Source organism: Lactuca saligna, chromosome 5 (assembly GCF_052625555.1).
Source record: "Lactuca saligna cultivar CGN05327 chromosome 5, ASM5262555v1, whole genome shotgun sequence".
Lineage (NCBI taxonomy): Eukaryota > Viridiplantae > Streptophyta > Magnoliopsida > Asterales > Asteraceae > Lactuca > Lactuca saligna.
Window position 1 is genome coordinate 309707472 of NC_136421.1, and position 12699 is coordinate 309720170.

The 12699-nt window shown below is 33.2% G+C and overlaps 1 protein-coding gene across 1 annotated transcript; it reads right to left on the reverse strand.

The window, feature by feature from the left end:
* Positions 1–8887: 8887 nt before the first annotated feature.
* LOC144998607 (hyoscyamine 6-dioxygenase-like) lies at positions 8888–10382 on the reverse strand. The gene is made up of 4 exons (XM_078958346.1): positions 10171–10382; positions 9828–10078; positions 9383–9701; positions 8888–9307 (listed from the first exon to the last, which is right to left on the reverse strand). The coding sequence occupies exons 1-4, from the start codon at positions 10372–10374 to the stop codon at positions 9062–9064; spliced, it is 1020 nt and encodes a 339-aa protein (XP_078814472.1). The 5' UTR covers positions 10375–10382; the 3' UTR covers positions 8888–9061.
* Positions 10383–12699: the final 2317 nt, after the last annotated feature.

Genomic DNA, 12699 nt, shown 5'->3' on the forward strand with positions numbered 1-12699 from the left:
ATTTCATCTTTTCTATATTTTCTCCCTCACCAAGAACACACACTAGTTCTTGGTGGCTGAAAACCTCATTTCAAGCCTCGTAAGAGTAAGTAACTACTCCCTATGCTTGATATCTACTAGGAATCATTTATTTTCAACTAAAAATTGACCAAAATCATGAACACAAAATGAGTTTACGGTTGTACACCCTTCATTGGCCGTAAACTCCATTTTTGGTCGATTATTGGCCTTAAAACCCTACCTTGAGCTATGTAGAAGCCTTAGAATACTTCCAAGAGGCTAGAAAGGACCTCGAAACACCGAAAATTGCACCTCTCATCAAGTGTTTACGACCGTAAACCCATGGACCGCAAACACTTGGGCCGTAAACCCATAGGCCGTAAACCCTATTGGGCCGCAAACCCATGACTGTACACTCCTGATTACGGCCGCAAACTCCCCCATCTTCAATCACGTATGATTCTAACACTTAGTTTCAAGTGTTTCCTAGTCCCTAAGGTGGTTTCCTTCTATAACAAATAGTGTTATGTCCCCATCTAATACATATATGTGCTTTCATATGTTAAATAGGATCCGTTTGTGTCCGAGACATTGTTTGACACCCAACAACTTTTATTGATTAACACTCGAATCCCACGTCAAACAATGAGTTCATACCCCTACGCTTTTATAGTTTTTAAAACGCTTTCAGGGGGAATACAAGCCAAACATAAAGGTTTTCACAACTTAAAAAATAATGCACTTACAATGACCTTTCATCAAACATTTAGATACTTTATCCCTTTTATAATATGCGGAGCATAAGGGACATTTTCTAAACATAATTGCATAGTTTTTCAGAACAGTACATGATCATAACATACAAGTCAAACTATAATAGGTATTGTTTGGTAGATTCATTATCGGTTTTACAAGATTCAAACTACTTATAAAGGCAAACACATAAACTATGACAAATTTAGTTTATCCAATATTACATTTAGATAACAAGTGTATCTCACTAAATAATTATCTTTGCATATAATTATTTATACTTTACACCGTATACAAACGATTTCGAACACGAGAACAACAGAACAACACGTAAACTCGTTAATACATGATTGTGAGACATATCTTCGTTATGCCCCTCGGGGTACCAGTAAATCCTCACCTTTAGTATAACCAGAGTCTCCTGGAGGGAGAGCGTGAAATTTGTGAATAGATCTATTCGGGACCGAAAATCCCACACCTGAACTGTTAGCTACAGTTAGGTGGGCACGCCTGGGGTGACAAATTTTGTAATCGTACGACACCTGCAGAAACGTCATTGAGGTCATCAGTCATATTAGCATGGTTATACGAACTCACAATAGTATCAACTAACCTTTGTTTATAGAATTTCTTTCTTCAATAGTTTTATTTAATTAATAAAACTACCTACCTATTTATTGGAGGGTATTCTGGGGATCCAACTCTTGGTTTTATTTGAGTAATAAAACTACTATCCATACTGGTGGTAGCCAGGGTTGTCAAATAGAACATACACTACTTACTGGTGGTAGCTAGGGTTTTCAAACGGAACATACTTTTCATACACTAATCAACAAACATGTTAGAAAATAGTGGATTTTCTTGGAAAGCATGCATAAATATTTCAGAACTTGATAACAAAGGTTTTCGCTATAAACGACATTTTACTTATAATGAAAAGGAATCATTTGTACAAATTCAGTGACTATTTTTCAATACATAAACATGCTTATGAACTCACTAGCTTTATGCTAATACGTTTTCAAAACCGCTTGTATTCTTAGGGCAACGATAGACAGGTACCTTCGCCAACTTTTGGAGAAGACGGAGCATTTTGGAGTCTTGTCTTTATCTTTTGTTACTTTTGATGTACCCAAACTATGTTTTCAAACAGATGTAAATATTCTTATTGTAATGTAACGGTTGTGTTTACTTTGATTGCTACGATAAGCTTGTTGTGATACTACGCATGACGTTGCCCGCCCCCAGACATTTCCGTCGTTATTTCTGATGGTTCGGGGGTGTGACACTTTATTCATTGTATATGTTTCGAGTAATCAACTTAATTCTTGAATTAAAACAACAGTCATGCCATGCTCCAAGCATGCACACTATGTTTATCTATGGTCCTTCCTTTGTGAAAGAGATCAATTGAACATATTTCCAATGATGCTCATTTCACAATTCCAAACCCTTATCATAAGTGTAAGAATACCAAATTCTTGCCACTACAAGAATATGTTAGAGTCTAACCTTTCATGCAATGATCCTTTTGTAATGTCGAGGCTCCGAAGTCATAGAGACTTAGCCAATGATATTACAAATCATTCCATTGGAGATATGTTACAAAAACGATTCCATGGAAACGAAGTCTCACATTCAAAGAGCATTCATTGAACATCCTTCTCGCATTAAAGTTACTAACCTCACACACATATCTCAATATCCAACTCCATTATGGAAACATTTCTATATTCCCAAATGACTACCAATTTTTGAACAAGAGTTACCTCTCTTCATAACATGTCAATATGGTCCTTCCAAAACTATACTATACTTCCAACTACCCACAAGCAACCAATCTTAGGTAAACCTCAGATTGTCCTTGACAGTTGTTTAAATACTTTAGTCATATCTGGTTCTAGTCATTTCCCCTATTAATGACCTAGGCATTTGGAAAATCATAATGAGTGAATATTATAGCATATGCGATCAATCCTATATGAGGGATTAGAAACATAATGTCTTACATAAAGACTTGATCAGTCTCTTGCTATAATATTTCCATATATTGAATTTCCTATGATGAATCATTTCAACATGATATTCATTTATGTTTATGACTAAGTTCTATTAAAACTTCAATCTAAACTTTTAGATTTGAAATGAAGTATAAGTGCTTTCTCCCCATATAACCTTCTATATCGAAACAACTTCCAAACTTTACAACTCGCAAATTTGTAACCTTTGTTTCCCACAACTAGCATTGCCTACTTGCAACACTTAGTATAACAAATATGCTCCCACTAGCATAACAACTATACTCTTGTTGGAATAACAATTATGCTCCCACTAGCTTTGACAACAACCCAGAAATCAATTGTACTTCTAGAAATCAATACCTATTGACTTTCTCACCAAAGTTTAAATTTTCGATATGTGGTGCTTCAACAAGTCTTTATACAGACTTCGCAATCTCATACACCTTTCATTAGAAAGCTTATGTGTGTGTGTCTAAACCCTTCCAGAACTTATAGCAATAAGTCCTGAATGTTCAAACCTTTTTTCCATTTCTCACAATTCGAACTATGAAAAGGTATGCCGTAATCATACTCGAATTTGAGAATCTAATTATCACAACTTCTAACTCTAATGATATCAATCAATCCTTTAAATCTACTAGTGAAAGCATTTCCTCACAATCGTTTTCATGAAGCAGAGAGAAACCTCTTGCCACTTAGATTTTATGGTGTATGTGTTCTTATCCATGTGAATTTGTCATTTCCAACCACTATCATAAGAAAAGGTTTATGAAAAATTCAAACTCATATGGACTGAACTTTCTTAATCTTAATTTCTTGCCATTCGGTAGCACAAGGTCCTACCAATGCTTCCAAGTTATTGAGCAGCTCACCTATATAGATCAATGTACTTTCACTAATTAAGGTGATTTTCCTTACGCAGTCAACTGAAAAACATAGAACTCATAAGCATTGCCAACTCAACTAGAATATGCATTGAAATAAGAATGTGTCAACACGATAGGTTATCAACCTCAGGTCGCGTGCTAGTGATTTGTGATTACTAAAAGGTTTATTCTTGATTATCTCTTGAAACTTTTCAAGATCAACAAGACTCCTACTGACCTCTTGACATATAATATTCTTTGTCAAGGAACATCCCTCGACAAACAAATATTCAATAGTTAGTGTGGATTCTAATCAAGAAACACTTCATATAATTTGTCTTTGTTGGTCCTTGTTTTAACCAAAACATCACAACTACCAATTTCAAATGTGCTAGAGCAAGAAAAATTTCTACTCCATATTTCATCAGTTGATATAAACCTACTTAGAACATGTTACTCAAGGTACAACTTGGAGTAACTAGAGTATAACTTTAAAACTTGATTTTGGAACAAAGTATGACTCATCTCCTTGATTTAACCATTTCAACAATACATGATTCCTCTTCTTAGTCTTATAAATGCATTAAGGTGTTCTTAGAGTATCACTTTTGGCATGGTTCCTTAATCATTAGGATGATCATAAAACATGATACTAAAGAACTCTCATTTCCTTTCAGATTGGAGAAACTTTTATCTTTTTGCCCAATGGATTCTTATTATTCGTTCTGCTATACCTTGAAACTTTTCCAGGTATCAAAATTATACTTAATCTCATAAGCATAACCATATTTATTGAACCAACAGTAAATCATGACGAATAGACTTTTATCATCCTTTGTTGTGGATCTGACCAATTCACGTCATTGTTTACTAGATCCTTTAGTCCTTCACTTGACTCATATATACATGTGAACAAGGAATTAGTCTCAATTTACCAAAGATCAAGATTCTCATACATCACACAATTCAAATCGCATGAATCCAACTTTCTGTCTAATTGAAACTTGGATGATGAGAATCCTTCCTCACTTGGTAAATTATGACACTACCACAAGCAATATAACTAAGAATCAAATCCATTGTCAATATTGCTAATAATAGAAATATAAACACCAATTTTCATAAATACCATTGCAACTAATAATAAAGCAAATAAGATAAAACCAAAATTTACTTTATTAATAATGTGCATAAAACTTATCCTTACAATGCAAGTACATATCAAAACTATGTTTCTAGATATTCCTAAGCAATCTATCAATCTATCATGATATCTAAGTAGTAGCTCAAAAATATGATCATCGAACCATGCGACTTAAATCCATCTCTCACGATCAGATTCAACTTACTCTTTTCTAAGCTTCCTTCTTTCTCTTAGATCCTGCAAAAACATAAAGATGTGATTACCATATCATGTATTAAGAATCTACAAATAGGAACTTAATGGAGTTTGACGGTGGATGTACCTGAAATAGAGTTATACAATTTGACTTTACCATCTCTAAGATCTCTCAGGTAGTCTGTGCAGCTTCGCTTCCAGTGCCCCTTCAATTGGCAATAGAGACAGATGGACTCTTCAGGAGTGACACATGAAACTATCTCAAAATTTGCCTTTCTCTTACGGTTAAACTTTTTGACCTTGGCCGATTTCTCTCCCTTTTGAGGGGAAACCATTTCTGGACTATCAGCGTTGTCATCACCATCGTCCATGGAACTTTGGGAAACTGATCCTCCAAACACATTTTCTTGACCAGTGCGCCAAATCATTGTTGCTTCAGCAGTAATTAACAAATATGTCAGATCAGTTAGGGTCACGTCGTTATCAATCATATAGTAGTCCTTAATAAACGGACTATATGAATCAGGAAGCGAGTGAAGAACCAAGTCAACAGTCAGCTCCTTTGGGAAAACGACACCCAACATTCCCAATCTGTCAATGTGCAACTTCATCTTGAGGACGTGTGCACACACAAAGTTTCCATCTAGGTGTTTGCATGCCAACATGGCTTGAGTAATCTTGAACTTTTCAATCTGACGAAAATGTGGGTTGGGGAGAATCACTTGAGGAGGTGGAGGAAGAGAAGTATGATTTCCAGTTCCACCATTGCACGAAGAAGGGGAATTTCGTTCACCTTGATCAACATGTGGAAAAATATCTTTAAAAGGAAGGCTTTTTCCAAAGGATTGTGGAAGACCATAGTTGTCTGAACTTGACATCTATAAAGGGAGAAAATTCAAGTTAGTTAATTTAAATACTTAATATAACACCCAAAAGAAATATTAAGGCTAGGACCCAACACAATAATTCATGATTCAAAAGAAGGATGTCGTAATCCAGTTCTAAATTATTTGAAGGTAGGTAAATAACGATTTACAATTCCACCACAAAAAACAAAATTTTAACAAATTAGGTTTTAGATGAAATTCCTAGATATTTTGAGATTCATTGAACTATTCAATGGCATGTTTAATCTCGATTATGCTCTCACTTTGTGACTGGGATGCCGAGGATCACAAATGAGATGTGAATAACCATGCAAAGCTAGCTTGGCACTCTCGATGTCATTTATCATCTAATTAGTGTGTCGGTTAACTACACACGCTACATTGACTCAACGATAATTTACGAGACACCCACTAGCAACAATATTGGTCCCAAATTAGTGTTTCGGTTAACCACACACGCTCGACTAACGACCAATAAGGTGCAATGTGCAATTTCATGGGTTAGCATCAAATTCACATTTTTCCTAAAGTAACTAAGATTGAGAATTTTATAAAAGCATTTAGTTACTTTACAATTCATTACACTTTTAATGAGGGTTTAGTGTCCTATCCTACATGTTCGGCTAACGACCCTCCACTAATCAAGAGTACGGTAGGTAAGAACAGATACCCAATATACCCAATGACAGTCATTTTATAGGTCGCTTCCTTAAACACTCCTTATATACAAGCTTCGTAAATGAGGCCTACTAACGGTAAGACTGACTTTTCTTATACATATATAAATAATTAAAATTTTAATTTTATATAGTATAAGGGTGCATTTTAAACTTTTAAAATACTAAGGTTTAATCTTTTAATAAATTAAACTTTTAATTTAATTAAATTTAAACCATACATGGATTTATTAATTGCATTTTAATTAATTTTATTAATTAAATTATTAATAAAATCCACAAAGATATCTTCTAGGGTTTTCCATTTAAATTTCCAAAATTAAACTTTTAATTTCAAATTTAAATTATAAAACCAAAATGATGTATTTTAAAAACTTTTCAAAATACCGTGTTGAATTTTAATTAGGAAAATAATCTTATCATTATCCAAATTTAACCAAATCCTTTAATTATGATAAGGACATCAGATTACCTTTCAGAAAATTTAGTTTTAGGCATTAAAAACGAATTAAGGCAATTATCCTAAACAAATAATGATATCGAATTCAAAAAATCAAGGATCTGACGACTGACGAGCCAACTCGTCGAGTAACACCAAATCGTCAAGTTTATTATTTAACTCGTCGAGTTCCTGGATCAGACAACAAAAACCAATTTGCTTATGCTTTGGACAGTTCACTATTGCATCAATTCAATTTAAAAACATCTTAGGCTCTTATACCACTAATGGGTTTTGAACATAACAACAGATCTATGTGATCATGCAACCCTAATTGCTTTGAATCTAAGTTTTTTACTAATTAAATATGTAAATTAAACACCAAAGAAATAACCCTAGAAACTAGCATACAATTTCGAAATTCATGTATAAATTAGGGTTAAAAGATTACCTTACTTGTTATGTAGTAATAACAAGAATAAGCTTTGAAGATCCGTGACTCTTGAAAGCTTAGTGCCCCAAATGTTGCACCTCTAATGCTTCACAAACACCCATTGCAAGAGGATGAGAGGAGAGAGGTAGAGATTCACTTAGAAATTCGGCTAGGGCTCTTCCAAGGGTTGGTATGGCCGAAAATCCAAGAGAAACACTCCTTATATACTTGTGGCTAATAGGGTTTTCAGGTGGAAACCCTAATTTCTTGATTAGGGCTTAAGTAGTCCATGGACTCCTTATTATGAGGCCTTGGACGAAATATCATAGGCCTCCTATAATTTTCTTCCTCTCCATCATAAGGAGTCTGATAGCCCACTTTCACAACTATTAATGATTTGCAACCCAAAAGGATCATGCTACTATCAAATTAAGTACATACCAATTATAGTTATGGGTTTAAACACCTAATCCAACAATGTATGTGTGTGTGTGTGTGTGAAAATGATAAACCGCACCACCATCTGGATGATCCAAATCATTTCCATCTTAATACCTATCACATAAGGAATAAATCGCCAAGTAGTAGGAATATTTTGGATATACCATAGTTTGAACCCTAAACTTGTTTTATGAAATTTTACACCTTAACCATTAGAGTTACTTTGTGATGGTCGTGTGTATGTGTATGTATATCTTTCATAAAATGGCATGTCACAAATATTTTATGTTGGAAACCAATTAATATATATATTAAAGATATGAAGTTAGGAATAGTAAGTTGGGCATTTTTTTGGCACAAATGGTCCCTGCACTTTGCTTCTCATTCTTTACCTATTTTGACATTTTTTGTCCTTGCAATCAATATTTTTACACTTTTTAGGAATCTTTTAATATTTAAAGTTTGGCCACAAAACTTTAACGGTTTGACAACTTTGATCCCTTTTCTAAAAATTTGTTAATTCCTACCCTTTTAGTTCTTTAACCGTTTTGAAATTTCTGATCCTTGCAGTCAAAACTTTTATATTTTTTCATAAAAACATGAAAAAAAATGTCCAGGGAAAACTCCGGGCTTTTCATCCTTGCACTTTCTACGTCTGTCATATTTATCGATTCGGAAACAATATTGAAAGCTTCTGGCCCCTGCGTAGCAGGGGTAACCTTTCTAGTTGATAATTAACGAAGAAATCTTTTTGTCGGTAAAAGTTGCAAATCTATCACAAAATATTTCAAAAATTAACCACACGTTTTTTGTCAAAAGATTTTTTGTCGAACTTTTGTTAGTAAAAGCCATCCCAACAAATTTCACTGGCATAAATGATCATGTTTTGTAGTAGTGTAATATAGTAGTTTTTTCATAACACTTTTTCAGAGTTGAAAAATAAATGTTGATAATTTGACATGTTATTAAAGTCATTTTACTTACCACATCTATAGAAAATCACACATATCATATCTTCATCATCATAAATATATATAAAAAAACAATAGAGATAACATATGTATACTTGTATCCTACATGTCATTAAACTTTAACACACAAATATATTTTACAACATTCAAACTGTTAGTAAAAAAAGAAAAAAGAACCCACACATGTAGTAGAATACACAAACGACAACCTCATTAAGCCAACGTGACTTTTGTTCATAGCTTAAAACACTCTAGTGCCCTTTCTGCATCACAATTGTTACCCGTGAACATACTAAAAAACTCTTTGTATGTGTAACCTCGATACAATGGTGTCAAGGAACTTTCCTTGAGCACACTATCCGCAGGCCGTATTAAAATGTCACTTGAAGGAGTCAGGAATGTCCCGATGGTGGTTCGTGACTCCTTTGAATTCGTCACCACTCGGTGCACCGCACTTGCTAGCTTCTCATTGCTTATAACCTATTCAATTTTATCCCCTTTTGTCAGTTTTAGTCCAAAACATCAAATAATATGCAAATTTAGTCTAAAACTTACCCGTAACTGGAGCCCTGGAATCACAACGAAAGCATTAGGGAGAGGCTCAATCCCGATCCATCGACCATCTTTAAGAGCTTGAAGCCCAGAAATATTACCTTGTTGAAGCATGCTAATAAGATTAGGGTCACAATGTTCGGGCATTCCGAGTGTTAAACTTGGATTTGGACAAGGAATATGATGGTTCACCGATATCAATTGGATCTTGCTCAATTCGCCTCCAAAATACCCCATTTCGAGCCCCATTCCTTCACAAATTAGCTCCAACATTGTTAATAAAAACTTCCTCGCTTCAATCGAGTACTTCCCAATAATATTCCTATGCATTCCATTAAATATATGTTAGAGCCTCCCTCTTTCCATATGGAAAATAAACAAAACACTCCACATATATCTTACATAAAGTAATCATTAGGTTTTAATGTTTGGATCAAGATTTTGTTACCGATAACCGGAAGGGTATTCAGGCCAATGGGTTATATGATCTTCAAGAGGATGACACCGGTGAGTTAAATTGTCTCGCCAATAATGAACCGTTTCATTTTTATAGTTTAACGTGCTCGTGTACAACCTACAACTTGAGTTTAAATCGTTTGAATAGAATCTCGATTTAAATTCCGCAGGAGACGCAAAGAAATCTTGAAAAATTCTCATTGTTTGATACATTAAGTCCCTCGAAACTCCATGATTGATCACCTTTATTGTATAAAACGATCAATGTAATAAGTTCTTAAATCACTACAAGAAACATGACATTAAGTGACTCACAACTTACGACCATTACTTACCTGAAAAAGTCCAAAATCTTGACTTGCTTTTATAATATGTTGAACGATCTCATATCGTTCAGGGCCATAAATCTTTTCTAGATCGATGATCGGAATGTCTTTGGATGCCGGAATATTATTGGTTCCAGGCCTTCGTTCAGGTGGGAAAACATAGCTTTCCGGTAAAGATTGAATGTTGGACCAGTTCGAAGTGAGAACATCCATACTTGAGAATGCATGCATTGGTAGACACGTTATTCATACTTATTTATATTTGAGATATTGTAAACTTAAACATCGTGCCATAATTTTGTATCAATTTTTAATTTTGTTGTTATTGAAAGTTGTGGTCCTATGAGAAATTAGAAATGGACCACAATAAATCATATCAATGTATAATAAGATTTGTGTTGCAATCTAACATTAAATTAATGGTCGCGATAACGATTAGAAATTGCCTTCAGTTCATCAACTAATAATTGTACTTGTAAAAATTATTTTTCTAGATGATAATTGTACGAAATTCAAGTTATTGTAAAGTTTGCGTTCTTCAAAGAAGTCCAAGCTTTGGTGTGTGGTAGGACACTTGCATTTTTATTATTATTAATATCTATATATTAATATGAATAGTGACTATTACGAGGGGAAAATCCAATGAACAATTGACTGAATTTTTTTTTTTTTTTTTTGTTATACACGGTTCCCCTACATAAATGGTCCCTGCATTTTGTTGAGCATATCACTTTTGGTTCTTATGTGTGTTTTGCTATTATGCACCTCTATTTATTTATTTTTTATCTTATATTTTTGCCACAAGTTAAAGAAAATCCCTGCATTTTGCTAACTTATTAGAAAAATCATCCACTTCTGATTTTTTTTTTTTTTTTTTTTTTTTTTTTTTTTTTTTTTGTTGTTGTTGTTTTAAATGGACCGATTTTTGGGTTTTCTTTTAGGAAAAAAAACATTATGGGCGAACCCATGATCACCTACTAGTTATTATTAAGTTCTTAGAACGTAGAGAGTTATAATTTTTTTGTTAGCTAATGAAGCTAAAACGCATTTAACATAATTGTTTCTTCTTTTAAAACTAATGGTTAGATTTGAATATGATATATTATTATTTATAAATATAAATAATTATCTTTGTTTAGCTAAAATAAGATTGCAATGACCTATTTTAAACAGTAGGCACGTTTAACGAGATGTGTTTTTGGAAGTTTGCAAAAAGCCGTTTAACCAACACTAACACCGAGCTCTTTCCTGGCTTCTCAAAATTTTATTTTAACACCAAAAAAAATATCTTCACCATAAACAATTACAATGGAAATATTCATTTTTTTTTATCTAATTATAGGGATCAACCTTTTCTTTTATGAATCAACGATTAACCAAAATGTTGATAGGGATAGAAACCTGCATAATTAAGTAGAAATGATATTTAACTATTTGTAAATATACTTACCCAGTCACACTCCTACCAGCCATGTTTGAATATAAGGTAGCTCAAAAAAGAAGAAAAAAGAATATGTAACTACTTGTTGATGAAGAAACAAGAACATGAACCTAATTGGCAACATTGTCATGCTAAAGTTAGGATATGTTGTTGATTCGTGGGACCCACACCCACGAAACCATTCCTATACATCTTAGGTCGATCCATGGCTGCCATGTTAGGACAGAAGCTCGAGAGTCGAGACTTTAATTTGTACCATACAATATGGCTATGGAACAGGGTAGAAAGAGTTGTACACTTATGGCATCCAAGTGAAGTGACATGTTAGCTTACTAAATCTTGTCATTATGGAAGACTGTTATTGGCTGTGATGAATGAATTCCATGTCAACTCAGCATATCAGAAGCTTGACCAGTTTTACTGGGTCAGGACTTGGGCTTCTGTGATTCTGATTTATCACATGCTTCATATAATGGATGTGTTTTTTAACGAATGGAAAGAGGTTTTGTACCAATGGCTATCTTCAAAACAAAATTTTGAACAAGTGACAATTGGTATTTGGGTTGGAAGAATCTTATACCACCTGAGATTTGATCAAATGAGCATGTGAGATATCTAGCTCTACTGAAATATGTGTTAGTCATATTGCTCTAGTGATAGATTTGATGATTACATCAGAATAGAAACTAACTGGCATGTTTGTAACATGGGTGACTAACTAAGTTGTTCAAGGTTTTTCTCCCAAATAACAAGCCCTAACAACTAACAATACATAACTAATTTTTAACTACTAACAAGTAACAATTAACAATAAACTGGAAATAACTAATCATACATGTATCATCAGGAATGTATTGTAGAAAGTATAGATAAATATTTTTCCTTTTAATATGTATTTTTATGTTTATATATATATATATATATATATATATATATATATATATATATATATATATATATATATATATATATATATATATATATATATATATATATATATATATATATATATATATATATAAACAGGTTTTTTATTGATATATTTCTAAATAAATAAAAAATATGAATTTATACTTTTAAAAGACAATAATATTTCT

Bases quoted from the DNA above. Each gene is read 5' to 3' on its own strand.
- LOC144998607 (XM_078958346.1), bottom strand. From the start codon at position 10,374: ATGGATGTTCTCACTTCGAACTGGTCCAACATTCAATCTTTACCGGAA. The intron at 9,702-9,827 runs GTAACAAAATCT...TGGAATGCATAG, and splicing joins GAATACCCTTCCGGTTATCG to GAATATTATTGGGAAGTACT. The intron at 9,308-9,382 runs GTAAGTTTTAGA...AAAATTGAATAG, and splicing joins TTCCAGGGCTCCAGTTACGG to GTTATAAGCAATGAGAAGCT.